The sequence below is a fragment of the Copadichromis virginalis genome, linkage group LG16 (assembly GCF_057382275.1).
Source record: "Copadichromis virginalis isolate Kocher_CV1m ecotype Utaka linkage group LG16, C_Virginalis_male_GT1.1, whole genome shotgun sequence".
NCBI lineage: Eukaryota > Metazoa > Chordata > Actinopteri > Cichliformes > Cichlidae > Copadichromis > Copadichromis virginalis.
In genome coordinates, this window is record NC_140633.1 from 4829287 (window position 1) to 4844826 (window position 15540).

At 40.9% G+C, this 15540-nt stretch overlaps 1 protein-coding gene across 3 annotated transcripts in view; it reads right to left on the reverse strand.

The window, feature by feature from the left end:
• Nucleotides 1-15540, reverse strand: part of LOC146690116 (titin-like) — a 218377-nt gene that overhangs the window by 130205 nt on the left and 72632 nt on the right. Inside the window, exons 74-92 of one of the 3 annotated variants that reach the window (XM_085434981.1) lie at nt 13359-13626; nt 12857-13117; nt 12283-12492; nt 12092-12169; nt 11960-11986; nt 8599-8655; nt 8390-8428; nt 6827-6901; nt 6610-6657; nt 6367-6444; nt 6202-6273; nt 5717-5968; nt 5288-5560; nt 4877-5002; nt 4534-4632; nt 3713-4189; nt 3073-3150; nt 1653-2885; nt 1316-1402 (exon numbers count right to left, since the gene is read on the reverse strand). In XM_085434981.1, coding sequence (XP_085291107.1) covers nt 1316-1402; nt 1653-2885; nt 3073-3150; nt 3713-4189; nt 4534-4632; nt 4877-5002; nt 5288-5560; nt 5717-5968; nt 6202-6273; nt 6367-6444; nt 6610-6657; nt 6827-6901; nt 8390-8428; nt 8599-8655; nt 11960-11986; nt 12092-12169; nt 12283-12492; nt 12857-13117; nt 13359-13626 — 3838 coding nt within the window. The remainder of the gene's footprint in view (nt 1-1315; nt 1403-1652; nt 2886-3072; nt 3151-3712; nt 4190-4533; nt 4633-4876; nt 5003-5287; nt 5561-5716; nt 5969-6201; nt 6274-6366; nt 6445-6609; nt 6658-6826; nt 6902-8389; nt 8429-8598; nt 8656-11959; nt 11987-12091; nt 12170-12282; nt 12493-12856; nt 13118-13358; nt 13627-15540) is intronic. The other 2 variants (XM_085434978.1, XM_085434979.1) reach the window with 2 other exon arrangements.

Consider the following 15540-nt stretch of genomic DNA (forward strand, 5'->3'; position numbering starts at 1 on the left):
TTTGCCTCGATACCTCAGGAAATTTCCTGAAGGAAGAGTTTCTTTTCTCTCTTCTATTTCCAGTGTCAAATCCATTTGTCTGTAATGGAGTGAATCATTCGAGCTTCTCCCTTCTTTCTGGTGATGGCTTGAAGTTCATGAGGAGACATGCGTCTAGCAAGCGGGACTTCCTGCTTACATTCTGCTTACATCTTCTTCACGTCTTTTTTAGCTGACATACTTGTTTGCAATGACTTTTTCTTTGAGTGATTCCATTTTCACATATTTTTCAGGCCTGTCATCTGCTACATGTGATTGCTAAGACAACACCGGCGTAACTTTGGCTTTGCTTTCGGTGTCTTCTTCACTTTGACTGAATTTCTCCTATTATTACCTTTGATTTATCATTTTCACCAGATTTCTGCTGTTCATCTTCTGTAGATTTGCCTTTCATATAAAACTCACTTTTACAGTATCATCTGGGAAAATATATTTTACTAGAGGCTCTAATAAAAACTCGTGCTCCTCTGCAGTTAATTGTTTTGCAGATCCATTGCAGGGATCATTGAACCCTTTCTTTCCGTTTGTTGCTGCTTTGTATTAATGGTGATAAAATTGTCTTTTCACATTCAGTTTAGACTGGATGTCTTTGCTGTCCTCGGTCTTTCAAAGAATCTGGTTTCTTTGAAGATGTATTGAACTTCATTCTTAGACTTCGTCTTCCATTAAAGGCCTAAACATGAGGTTTCTCTCATTGTGTTTCTTTGTTGAACTGGTCTTCTTCAAGTTTAATTCCTCTAATTCTGTCCTGTTTTTCATTGAAAACATAGAAAAAGTTTATTGAGATTTTGCAGATGTTTCACTAATTCCAGCCTGTAACGTTTTCTCTCCTTGGTCATGTGATCTTTTCTGGAGATGGACTTTTTATTAACTGACAATTTTCTTGTATTTTTCACCTTTTCCTTAGTTTTAAGAATAACTTAATTTGTCTTCAAACCATTAGTGACAGAAATGTTACCATGACATTTATTTTATTACCCTGACACTTTGTTGGGTTCTTGTATAGTTCTTAAAATCTCCTCTTGCCGTACAGAAACAATATCCTTGCCTACAGTGTCGTCATTATCTTTGTGGTTTGTTGCTTCCTCTTCTGTTCTTTGTAGAAGATGTTTTCTCGCATTGACATTGAGAAATTTAAATGGCGTGAAGTGTAGTGGTGCAAAGAGATCACAGTAAAAAATACAGACACAAACATTTTTAGTTAAGTAAGACAGACGCTGCTGTAAAAAGGAATATCAGGAGCTGAAAAAAGATGTGAAATGTGCTGCGACTTTACCTCTCTCTATTCTTTCTGTTTTAGCTGCAACTTGTGTTTCAGGCGACAAAGCATCAGGAGCAGCAGTGAGAATCGTGTCTTCTGTTTCTTTAAAAAAGAATCAGTTCTTATTCAAAGGAAGGCACGAGTAGATTTTAGTAGAATAACAGAGGGCAGGAAAAAAGATTTTAAGAGGAATGAAAAAGACCAACTATGAACATGTGACATGAAGAGAGGTTTACAAACTGAGGTTGATGATGGACTCAGTCTGAACACACACCAGAACAAAGACTGCAAACATGGAGTCGAATGACACAGGTACAGATTAACAATGCAATAAGAACGGTACGTTTGGTACCTCTGGAAGACTTTTTTGAAGGAATCCTTTTCTCGTCTGGCTTTAATGGCACTGAAGGAACTGTCTGAAGAGGATCCTCGGATAAAGATTCTTTTGTTTCCTTTGTCGTCTTGTATTTGAGTTCAGTTTTTGCAGAAACAGATTCAAATTCCAACCCCTGTTTGATCATTTTTGTCACGTCAGTATCTGTTACTGAGGGTTTTACTGCAACAATCTCTGTTTCTGCATAAAACATTTCCTCAGATTTCATCTTTTTCTCCGTTTTCTTTTCAAACACTTTGTGTGCACTTTGCTCACGTTCAGGGGTGACAAGTGCTTCCTGTTTTCTCTTTTCTTCCATTTTCACTGCAGTGGGAACGATTGTTGCTTCTTTACCTTTAACTGTGTCTTCCCTCAGCGCTCTTGTCATCTCTGAAACTTCATTGCTGTGTTTTTCATGTGGAGTCACTGATACGTCACGATCAACTGCTTCCTTAAAGGTGACTTCAGCTAAAGCCTTTGTTTCAGCTTCCAGGTTTTCAGTCAGTTTTCTTGCTTCTGTGGTGATCACAACCGAGGAAGGTTTGGTTTCATCTGCCTTTGTCACCACCGTGACATCTTTCAGTGTTTCCTTCTCTTTGAATGAAGTAGGCTCCTCGGATTTTTCTTTCGCGCGTCTCTCTTTGCTTTCTGTTTCAGTGCTCTTCGCTCTCTTTTTAGGTTCAAAGCTGGCTTCGTGTATGGCGATAGCTTTTTTGTCTTGTTGGTGGCTAACTGATGCACTGTCTTTCCTTTCATCTGTAATTTCTTTGCTTGGTGACTCAACTGCCTTGACAAAATACTCTGTTTTTTCTTTTGAAGGTTTATCTTGTAGTATTGTGAGCTTCGATTCAGAGTCCTGGGCTAAAACTACAGCTTGGGGTTTTTTCGGGCTGATTCTTTGTTTAGCCACGCTGCTTTCCTTCCTCTTTGAAGTATCAGTAGCAGATAGCTCACCTCTCACTTCAGACCTGTTATCTTGTTGGCTCTGTGTTTCTGTTGTACTTAAGACATCTGTTGCTACCAATACCACCACTGCCCTGTCCAGTGGAGCCACATCTTCATACCAGACTTCAGCATGTTCTTCTACTACTTGTTCACGCTCCCAGACAGCTTCTGTAAAAGGTACTTGTTCTGTCACATAATACATTTCCTGTATCTCCTGAGCTCCTTTCCTTTCCCATTGTTCTTCTTCAGTCTTCTCAAAACTTGCAGCTGTGAGATGATTTAAGAGGTGTAGAAGAAGAGGCGTCATGTGGCGGCGCCAAGATTTGACAGCAAAACACAAAGACAATCATCAGTGTTAGGAGACAACACAGAAATGAAGAACCACATGCTTTAGGTGACAATCCACTTGTTTCAAGCATTAAAGAATAAGATGTGTTTAAGATCCATGTAGTACCTTTTTTAGTAGCATAAATTTTTATATCCTCTTCAATCTCTGTGTGCAGAATCCTCTCAATCTTCTTAGCTTCGGTTTCTTTTAAGCAATGAATCAAAATTGATTCCAAGATGGTGTGTGGTGAAGAAAACAATTTGGAAAGAGAAAAATGTAGACAGTCAACAAACACATGTCAAATAACACAAACAAGCCAAGAGATGGAAGATGTTGACAAAACCTTGTGGCAGCAGTTCAGTCTGAACTCAATGCACACATTTAGTCAGCTGGAATTTCTTACCACCAATATTTGATGACACATCGATAGATGTCACATTTACTGATTCTCCTCACCACTGAGGCCAAATGAATTCAGCTCTGATAGCATTTTGTTATCTTGTTGCATTAAAGACGGAAATGTAACAAAGAAAAAATAATTTCTTTGCACTGAAAACTTTAAGTGATAATTAAGAACAATAAAGAGATTTCTTTTTACGTGATCAAAAGTTTTTGAATATTAAACACTCAAATAAAAGAGCATCATTTGATAACATTTAAGTGATTGTTGAGATTCTGGCTTCAGTTCAAATCTTGGCAGTCCTCATGCTCAAACATGCATGATGAAGATACAAAGAAAGACAAAAACAGCTGAAGTCTGCTGTACCTTTAGGAAGAATTTCTTCTACCTCTTGTTTAGGCTTGGCCTTAGATACAATATCAGGTATTGCATCAGGGGCCTTTACGTGAACTGTTTTCTCTACAGAGATCTTCTCTGTTTGCTTCTTTGAAATGAGCTCAACTTTGATTTCCTCAGTGCTTACAGATGTCTGCTTCTCAGTAATCAAAGCTTCTTCAACCACCTTCTGAGGAACCTTTACAGGCTTCCTCTTAGGAAGAACCTCCTCTGGGACTTTTTCCTCACGTGGTTTTTCTGGTACTTTCTCAGGTAATTTTTCTGGCTCCAGCTTTGGAATTTCCTTCATGGCTTTCTCGGGTTTCAGCACTTTCTCCAAGCGTCTCTCGGGTACTGATTCAGATATTTTCTCAGGAAGCTTCACAGGTTCAGGCTCCAACACAGCAACCTCATCAAACACCTTCTGATAGCTTTTTTCAGGTACAGGTTTAGGTTCGAGCTTCAAAGCTTTAAGAGGGTGTGACACAAGAACATGCAAAAGACATGACAATAAAGAACACAAATGTGCTTTCACACAAGAAACAAATCCTTTATAAGTTCATGAAGTCATTTAGACACAAAAGGGTCACCCTGTGGAGAATAATATATGACTATGTGTTAAAAAGGAAATCTCATAGAGTAAAGACATTGAAAGGCACCTCTAAATGTACATTTTGGATATAAAATGAATAATTTGAGCTGGGTATGAATATATATCATCATAGCATTTCTTTACTTAAAGAGACTCAAAAGACAGTGAATGAAGTCTGCCCCTGTATTAAAGAAACTTCATATGTGAAATAGAAATGTACCTTTCTCTTTCCTTGTTGGTTCTTCCTTTGGTGGAACGACAGCAGGCTCTGCTTTCTTGGCTGCTTTTGGAAGCTCAGTTATTTTTTCCTCCACAGGAACTTTAAAGAGTATTATTGGCATATATTAAAAGTCTTTTAGCAAATTCAAGTTGAAGAGTTTCATTAGAGAACAATGAAACACTCTATCGAGTGCAAGACAAGAACAATCACAACATGCAGCAACAAAATGAGAGAGGTTAGCCATTATAAAATAATATGCCACAGAACCTGAAGAGTTTAGGGTTAGTATGAGAGTTTTGGTTTTAGTTAGAAGTTTCCGGATGACTGAATTAGCTTCAGGTACCTTTAACTGCCACAGGTTTCTTCTGTGGCGCTTGTTCCTCTGTCTCAAACTTTTCTGGTTGTGCAAGTGAAGGTTGGGGTGGTTGGATTGGAGCTGAAACCTCCTTCTTTGCTGGTTCTTCTGATGCTTCAAAATAAAATTCCGTTTACTATCATTATTATAATAATAATAATTATTATTATTATTATTATAGTTAGGTAAATATGCAGTCGGCAGATATCAACATCAAAATGTACTCACAGATAAATCCCTGAAAAGAATCTGTGGTACTCAAAGGTTAATACGAGATTTGTTCGCACTACCATCAAAAACACTAATGTGAAGACACCTCAGATGAGTTAAGGTTGGACAGTGGAGTTAAGAAGATTAAAGAAAAAACACCACATTAAGAAAAACTCCACAGCCATTTACCTTTTTTTGCAGGTTCCTTTGGTGCAGGAGTTGGTTCTGGTTTGGTCACTGGGGGTTCCGGTTTTGGCACCACAGGCTTTGGTGCTGTTATTTCTGCTGATTTTTTCACCACAGGTTCAGGCTTGGGAACCACTGCAGGTTCTTTTGGTTCTGGTTTTGTTAGAGAAGGCTCGGGTTTATGAGCTTCTGGTTTAGGTTTGTCTGGTTCTAGCCTGGTTTCAGCTGGCTTGCGCCTGGTCTTTGATGGATCTGGTTTTGCAGCTTCTTCAGGGACTAGCAACATTTAGATTTGTTTAGATAAACAAAGACAAAGACTTCGCTTCCACTCTTGAAGCTAAATGAACAGTTTGAAGATCTTAATACTAAAGACAGAAGCATACACAGTAGACTACAAACTCAACACAAACATCCAAACAAAACAGGAAATACCTTTGGATGGTGGCGTCACCATTTTCTTTACTGGTACTGGTTTAGCTTCAGGCTCCTGCTCGGGGATTTGTTCAGGTTTAACCTTGGGTTCTGCTTTGGGTGTAGGCACTGGCTTTGCTTCTGGTTCCGCTTTGGGTGTAGGCACTGGCTTTGCTTCTGGTTCTGCTTTGGGTTTGGGCTTGGGCTCAGCTTCAGGCTTAGCTTCAGGGGCCACTACTTTGGAGTCTGCTGGCACCTGAGGCTTGGGTTCATCTTTAAATGGGTAAAAACATTCTTTGTTAGGATTACGCAGCAGGAGAATCTATAATTTTGCAAGAAGTGCTTCAGAGAATGAGAAAATCACCAGAATCGTATATAGAAACAGCATGACATATAAAACAGATAAAGGTTTCAATGAAGCCAGACTGACTCAGCGTGGTGGGAAACTGTATAGTGTGGCACACAGTTGATAAGACATCAAAGAAACATTAAGCAACATGAAGTACCTTTCTTTGGCACTCCAGGCTTCTCAGTAGGTGGAGGTGGGGAAGCAGTCGGCCTTTTAACTTCCTCTGTTTCTTTTAAGGAAATATTCAAACATATAATAATCAAACGAGACAACAGATTGCCCTTAGCAAAGATGTTCTAAAGACATTTGTAGGAATCCCTACCTCTGGGAACAGGAACATCCTTTTCTGGGACTGAAACCACAGCAATCTTTTCCTCCACTTGCTTTCTGGCTTCAGGCTCTTCAAATGTGCAGTTAAATTAAGTGAAGGTCAAGCAACATTAAAGAGGTTTAGGAAGTAAAAGATCAAACAAACACAAAGTATAGTTGAGATAACAGTAAAAACAAAAGAAGCTAGAAATGTAATTAATAAATTTATGTGTCAACATCAACAGTTTGTCAGTACCTCTCTGTGGTGATGCTGGTGTTGGTTTCTCTTCAGGCCTTTCCTCAACTTTGGGAAATTAAAAAAAAACACAATTAGGTGAAGAAGAGAAGTGCAGCAGAATACACGGCGCCATTTTAAAAACTGAAAACGCCACTACAGTAGATAATGTAATAAAAGAACAAAAAGACACAGTTGTAGGATGAGGGAAAGCAGAATATGCTCAGCTCTGCTGTACCTTTTGTTGGGATTTCCTCTCTCATTTGAACTTGTTTGGTCTCCATTGTCTCCTCAATGGCAACTCTTACAACTGCTGGAAAAACACATGCACAAAGGAACACATCCAAGATCGAAGGTAAGTGTCATAAAACATAAACATTCTTAAGTCTTCATAAGTCAAACATGGAATCCAACACTTTTAATTATTTTTTTTCTTTTAAGCTCAGAATTTCTAGATAAGCTTTTTAAGCATTTGGACATAAGTCAGTACAATCTAGAGCATTTGGTCATTAGTGTGTGGTGTGTTTTAGACGGGACAAGAGAGGTCAAAAGATCAGTGCAAACCTAAACTGTGCAAAGCACTCTGATAGGAGCCAGAATGATAATGCAGAACAATGTATTTGTGATAAGAAACTAAAAGATTCAGAAGCTCGACAGTAAGCAAAACCAGATCATCAGATATTAGGCTGTTACTGAACCAAAAGTGGTTATTAAAAAAACAAGCACACAAAGGCTGGTAGTGAAATGAGGGATAAAAAAGAGAGACGTATGCAAGCACAAATATATAAGATAAGAAAAAACATACATTTAAAAAAAGACAAATGTCAAGATAGACATGAGTAATGTGGCTCAAACGCACACAGGTATTGCTGTGCATGCTCTCGACATTGTGCTGACAAGAGCATGATGAGCACATCATACAAAACTGCTGGCCAGTCAAAGGCCTCAAGCCCGGGCCAATCAATACCCTAACACCTGTACAGTCTGATGTTAAAGAAAAAAAGAGATAAAGCCGCACATCTTTGAGATGCAGGACAAAAATCTACATTTTATTTGTCCTCGTTTAAAAACAGAAGTTGAACTTCTTAAAATCTTCAAACTGGAACAACTTTTTTAAAAAGCTCTATTCTTAGTGATCCATTACACACCAAACACCATTTACAGGCATAGAAAAAGCTAATACAAATGTGTGTGTGGAGAGGGTCCATATATACTTGTTGTTGTTCAGCTGGTGGAGATAGAACTCTTACCTAATATTGTACTTTTCTTACTAAGCCTAGCCAAAATCCAAAAAGTGTAAAAGCAAGAGTGCAAAATGTATTTTAGTGTGCTTAAACCTAATGGAACAGAACTGAACACAACGTATTTTATGTAATAAATCTCATCCCTAAAACCAGACTCACACACTTTTAATGTTAAATGTTGGTCAGAGGGCCCGGACACTGGCCCGGTGGCGCCAGTGTCCGGCAGCCTCGCCTCTGTCAGTGCGCCCCAGGGTGGCTGTGGCTACAATGTAGCTGCCATCACCAGTGTGTGAATGGGTGGATGACTGGATGTGTAAAGCGCTTTGGGGTCCTTAGGGACTAGTAAAGCGCTATATAAATACAGGCCATTTACCATTAAATGGCAAAACATAAGTAAAAGTTAGTGAGTGTGGCATCAAGATGGAAAACTGGATTAAAGTTACAAAGTGACAACAAAACACATTCAGAACATTAGGCACAAAGAAAGAAAGAAGAACAGATACAAATTAACAGGAAAAAAGACAAAACGCAGGAGCATAAAAACAAATAGTAAATACCTTCAATCTCTTCTTCATAATGATAGAATTCATAAGATTCTTTAAAAGACAAAAAACATTTTTATTCCATTTCATTGTTAAATTCAGGTAAACATTGTCTTAATTCTATGTGGGCCACAAAACTACTATGACATTTCTATAACAGAAACTGCTCTGTAAATTCCCTGATGTAATAAATGGAACAAAGTGAGCTGCTTATGATGCCTTACCTTGAATTGCAACTGACGTAGGCACTTCAGGCCTCTGAACAGAGGAATCTGGCATATCTACAGAGTATGGTACCAAAAGTTCTGTTTTGGTTAAGTGGTTAACTATTGGTTAACTATTAAAAACAAAACAAAACCACTGTGTGAGTAGAAGTGTAGGACATTTTGGAAAATCCTCTTGCTTGGTAGCATTTGCCAGTTACAAGATAAAAAGTATAGATAGGCACATTTCAACCATAACATCAATTAAGTACAACCAGCTAGCGTAGTCCTGTAGTAACACAGGCTAGTGGGTACCATACCTAACCACCTAACTTGAAACTAGTAACTCCATATCCGGCCTTTTAGGCCTGGAGCTTAAGTTCAACATTTTAACAGCTTCCCAAAAATAAGCTAATTGGTTTCACTTTTATAAAATCATAGATAATAGTGTTATAGGTAATGGAAAAATGCATCTGGTCCTAGAAGGTCTTAAATTTGGTCAAATACAACCTCAGATGAACAACAATATACATTGTGTCATTACATATTTAACAAACACTGAGCAAAAAGGCAGACACAGTATGAAATACCCCTACTTCCTTTATAGGAATAAAGCATGTAAGTAACAGAAAGTTGCTGCTGCTCACATTCAATAGATTAAATGATGATCGACACAAGTGTGTCTACAACTGTAAAAGCAGAAGTGTTAGCAGTTTGCTAATCTGACGCATTGAGGTGGAATTGGAAAGCAAGTGGAAAATCCCACGAGTGGACATCAAATTCCCCTCAAGGACAAATGACAAATGGCAATGACATCCACCCACTGATCCATCCATGCCCAGACAAGCCCAGAGACTCCTTAGCCACCACCTCCAACTCTTCGGGTGGGTGACTGAGGCGTCTTAAAGACAGGCAATTTGTCCTTGGTCTTCCGCCAAGGTCTCCTTCCTGTGGTAAATGGCCAGGAGACCTAATATAGCAGGCAGGAGGTATCCTACTCACATGCCTGAGCCACCTCGCCTGGTTCCTGTGTGCAGAAGTTGCCACAGCTTCTCTGAGCAGAGCTGCTCTTTTGAGTCCCTCACCCTGTCTCTAAAGAAGGGCCGAGCTACCCTTTGAAGAAAGCTCATTACCATCATTCGTTATTTAAGTCACTACTCAGAACTGCAATAGGTGAGGGCAGTAACATAAATTACTAGTCAACACCTTCAGCTCTCAGTTCACCACAACAAATTGGTAATGACTCCTAATAACTGCTGCCACGCCACTCGTTTCTCGGTTACTGTAGGAACACGACCCTGAGACAGACCCTTTCTACTTGGGACAGGAACTCACAGTTTTCCAGATAAGAAAAACCTGTAGGTTGTAATTCTCATTCCCACATCTTCAGACTCTCCTGTAAAACAGCTCAGTGCAGGCTGGAAACGACCATGTGATGAAGCCAAGAGAATCTCATCATGCAGAGAAACATAGATTAGTCCCTGAGGCCACTGAAGTCAAAATTTGCTTCTTAGCTATGTCTACAAATTTTGTCCACAAACATTATGTACAAAATCACTGAAAAACCACTAACAGAGTCCAACAGCCAGTGGGGACAGGTCTGACTCATTACTGACAATACAGACCTTATGTCATGGTCCCCGTATCTCGCCGGCTGACTCTGTGTCAGGGGACATGTTTGTTTTTGTTTTGCTCTCTCTCCCTCTTCCCTCCGCCGGGGTGGTGCTCACTGCAGGCTCCCGCCCTGGGCCCACGCACCTGCACTTGTCATCACACCTGCTGCCGATTCCAGTGGATTAAAGCAGTACTTAAGATGGCGGACCTTTGCTATTCTTGGTTCGTTGGGCTATCGGCATCATCCCTGAACCCGTTTGTGACTGTGTTTGGACGAGTGAGATAGAGGAGCGGCGAAAGAGAGGTGTTGGACTTTCTGGAGAGAGAGAGGAGCGTTTTTGACTCATCCTCTGTGTCCCTGTGGACCCTGGAGCCCCGGACTCCTTTCCCCTGGCACTCTGTATATATATATTCACCTGGTGTTTCCTTCACTGTAAATAAACGCACTGTTTTCTTGCCAAAGAAATCCCTGGTCTGCGCCTGAGTCCGTTTAAGGAACCTTGCTCAGGGAACCATCGCTCTAGTCTTCTAATCTAGAGGCATCACCCCACAGTGCCATGCAAAGTTGCAGAAGCGTGTCAATCAGTGTAGTCCCACAACATCCAAAGCCTTAAGGAACAAGGCAAATCTCCACCCCGGGGGTCTTACCACTTACAAGAAGCTGTCTTATCCCAGTAAACTCACCTCTAGTGATTGCAAATCATCCACCTCATCCCCAGACTCTGCTTCCTCTATGAGGAGTATTTGTGACGCCACAGGCTAACCAAGTCCACTAGGAGTCCCTCTAACAGCTCTCTTTAGCTCCAGTGTCCACCATCTGCTATGCTTGCCCCAATGGCTCAATGCCCTCAGTCTCTCTCGGAATGTATTCAAAGTTATGCCAGAAGTGGAAATTGACCAGGGCTTCGGCTAGATGCTCCCAATGCACCTTCCCCATATATCTGGGCGTGCATGGCCAGCATCCTTTGCTCTCACCTCATCCAACTCACTACCAGGTGGTGATCAGTTGACAGCTAAACTCATGACACAGATATGAAATTAATCACCAACCTGCAACCTAGCGTGTCCTGGTGTCACCTCCACCTAGGAACACCCTTATACTTGAACATGTGTTCGTTATGGACACACTGTGATTATCATAGAAGTCCAATAACAGAACACCACTTTAGATTGGGCAGCCTTTTCCTCCTAGTCAAACCACACCCGGTCTACCAAATCAAAGCCAAACACATCATATCAGAAGCCGTGATCATTGTTTGGCACTAACAGGACTTGGGCACCTGGCAGCCATGTGAGTTTAACATAGACTCCATGATTAATGGTGGCTCAAATGAACACAGGCATTGCACACAGATATTGTCAAATGTAAAGCCATTTGGCTAAAATTGGGTCATGCAACAGGAGATTCACCCAGAACAATGTGAGAAAATAGTTCAAAAAAGTGGTTCTACACGCTAGTGAATCACAGTGTGGGCTTATTTTTTCACACATTGGTCCTAAATTTTGCCTTAAATCTTTTAAATACATTATGACATGATGTAATATGTCATGTGATGCTATTCCTCTGAGGTTGCATTTGCCTAGTTTTAGAACCTGGTAAGAGTCAGATCATTTTTGATTGTGTCTGAATTCGTAAAAACCTGCAGTGGTGAACTAGAGTGGTGGACTGTGTCCATATCTGACTGTGATAAAGAGGGCAGAAAGAGGTTTTCCAAAGATGTTCCTGAATGATTAAAGTCATCGAGGGTCTTGAAAATAAAATACCTACCAATGGGGACCATTGCTAATTCAATTTCTGTAAAAAAAAAAAAGAAAAAGAAAATATAGAATAAACAGAGTGTTAAACACTTCGATAAAAGGTGAGCAGAAGCATAAAAAGTGTTGCCTGACTGAACTGTACCTTTGCCAGACAAATAAAGCTCAGCTGTGCTCTTAGCCTCTCCCCTGGGTTCCAACCTCACAATTACTGAGTACACGCCTATAAGGAATTAGTAATGAAGATCTTTTACACTCAGGTCTCAACAAACAACGAGGAAAAAAATCTACAGGACTTTGTGACGAGCCTTTGTAGCTTGATGGCACACTACACACCTTCGTCTTCAACGGTCACGTTTTGAATGACCATGAAATGTCTTCGGCCCTCGCTTCTGAAGTTGTACTTAGGGCTCTCTTTCAGTTCCCAGGTGTCTTTGTACCATGAAACAATGGCATTGTCAAAGGACACTTCACACTCAAAGGTGGCTGACTGTCGCTCATTGACTTCGATGTTGTGGATGCGTTTGGTGAAATGAATTTGTTCAGCTAAAAAAAAGATAAAGACGGGAATGGGTAAATGGCATCACAATTGGGAGTGTATGACAATAGCTAAATGGTCATTTTTCATCAAAATATCATCTAGATGGTTAAAAATGATGATCATCGTTTATGGGACAGTTATCAAAATGCATGTAAAAATACAACAAGTGGGACAATGGGGCATGCTTTTGGAACACGATCATGAAGAAAGTTACGAAAGAGAAGGACAAAATCAAAGAGGAAAAAAGAGGGCAATCTTCAAATTGCCAACATTATTTTAAGAGTTTGATAATGGAAGTCAAAGAGGTTAGTAACTGGGAACTACGTAAAACATGTCTATAAGTTTGCAGGATGGGTTCCAGGTACAAACCTTCCACCCAGAGGTCTGCTGAAGACTCCAGCTGTTGGTACTTGCAGGTGTATCTTCCTTGGTCTTCAGGCTTCAGGTCTCTGATCAGTAGCTTCTGAACCTTGTGTTTCACCTCAGATGTGTACCTGTCCTTCATTTCTAACTGCTTTCCATTTTTAAACCACTGAGCCTCTACATTAGGGATGGACATCTGACAAGACATAGTACATGACTGGCCTTCCTTACCCATTGTGTCCTGTAGATGTTTCTCAACCTCCACCTCTAAAGGACAAAACACATAAAAACAAAAATGAAGTCAAAAGAAAATAGTTTATTTAAGATAATCGAGTTTTTACTGTAAGGAGGCTTTGTTCTCAATCAGCCAAGAAGACAGAACATTTACAACCACTTAAAAGCTAAAGCCTCTAAGCTAAACTAGACAACTGCCGAGGTGAAATGCTAATTACCCTTTATCAAACAACAGATACTTTTTAACAGATGCAGTAAAGCTGTCAGTACTGACCCATGACACTGAGCTTGGCACTGGATATGTGGGGCCCGCACACCACCCTGTAGTTGCCCTGGTCAGATGACTGGCAGTTCTTGATCCTGAGCAGATGGCGGTCGCCGCTGATGGTGATATTGTACTTGTCGCTAGTATCAAGTTTCTGTGTGCCTTTGTACCAGGACAGCGTGATCTCTAGGTAGTTGATCTTGATCTCACACTCGAACACTGCTTCTTCATTAATGAAGACAGATTGATTGGAAATGTCCTTCACCACAGTGACAGGCTGCAATAATGACAAAGAGCATTATGAAGTACATGCCAGACAAACAGTTTTTCATCCTTGTGATTATTTCTATTAAGTGTACACTGCAGTAAAGGAAAGATTCTCTGATGGCTCAACAGCTTTTTCTAATAATGTTTATGTGCACAACATATGTTAAGGACCAAAGAAAATAAACTGGGTCTATGGCTACAACGTAATTGATCACTTGCAATGTTGACCCTGTACCAACATTAGTTTTGTTAATTCAGCAAAAAAGACCATTGCAACGATTTCAGAATAAAGTTGGACTGATATAAGTGCTAATGCATCCTATAACTGTTGACTGACAAAAACACATCAACGGCACATCAACCACTGGTCTTATCATTAATAACAAAGCCAATTATCCTTTAAATATGCTTTGAGGATTTTTAGCCTTCAGCTGTAAAAGGCTTATAAGGTATTGTCGCCCCACCCGCACACCCTGCCGGGCATGTGGGTGTGTCACGTGGATACCCAAGTTTGTCAATGCAAAACCTGAGAACAAAACAAGGCGTAGGATTTACAAATTAATACCACAGGTGTATCTACTATCGCTGATGAGTTCAAAACTCAGTGACCTTGACCTCAAGGTCTGAGGTCATAGGTGAAGTTTTCTGAAAATCTTGTGCTTGTGATAATTCTAGAAGGAAGTCCATTGATTTTCTTCCGCTTATCTAGGACTGGGTTGCTGGGGCTTCAGCCTAAGCAGAAAAGCCCAGACCTCCCTCACCCTAGCCAGCCAAGATATATAATGTCCTTAGCTTGTCCTGGGTCTGTCCCGGGGCTTCTTCCTGGTGGGACTTGTCTAGAACACTTCACCCGGATGGCTGAACTCCTTCCGTCGCTTGTATCCATGATTTCAGCCACTACCCAGAGGTCATGACCGTTGGTAAGGGTAAGGGTGTACATTGGCCGGTAAATTAAGAGTTTTGCTTTTACGCTTCGCTCTCTCTTTACCACAACGGACTGGTACAGCGACGAGATTCTGAGACCATCAAAGTGGAAACCTTCCACCACTTGGTTACTCCTAGAAATCCTTGGTGGCAGGTCCTCTAGGGCAGCGGTCCCCAACCCCCGGGCCTCGGACCGGTACCGGTCCGTGAGTCGTTTGGTACCGGGCCGCGAGAGTTGAGGCTCAGGTATGAAATGTATGGTTTTCAGAGTTTTTATCGGTTTTCAGCGTTATTTTGTTATCGTTTTTATCGTTAACTCTGTTTTCCTGGGTCTTTTCACGTGTGTTATGAATAAATCTTCTCTTTTTCGGTACCGGTACTAGTTTTATTTTGTTCTATTTATCCGCAACACCTTAAAGGCCGGTCCATGAAAATATTGTCAGGCATAAACCAGTCCGAGGCGCAAAAAAGGTTGGAGACCTCTGCTCTAGGGTGTGTGAGGTTCACCATGAGTTCTTGAAGGCTCTGGAAGTTGTAGGGCTGTCTTGGTTGACCTGAACGTCAGAGGTCAGGTTTTCTGAAAATTGTGTGGCTGTAATAACTTGAGATGGAAGTCACCTTTGAAATTGATACAAAGGTGAATATGCTAAAAATATCAGATGAGTTCAAATGGGGCGTTCGTGGCTCAAGAGTTGGGCGTTCGTCTTGTAATCGGAAGGTTGCCGGTTCGAGCCCCGGCTCCGACAGTCTCGGTCGTTGTGTCCTTGGGCAAGACACTTCACCCGTTGCCTACTGGTGGTGGTCAGAGGGCCCAGTGGCGCCAGTGTCCGGCAGCCTCGCCTCTGTCAGTGTGCCCCAGGGTGGCTGTGGCTACATGTAGCTGCCATCACCAGTGTGTGAATGTGTGTGTGAATGGGTGGATGATTGTGTATAGTGTAAAGCGCTTTGGGGTACTTAGGACCAAGTAAAGCGCTATACAAATACAGACCATTTATCAAAT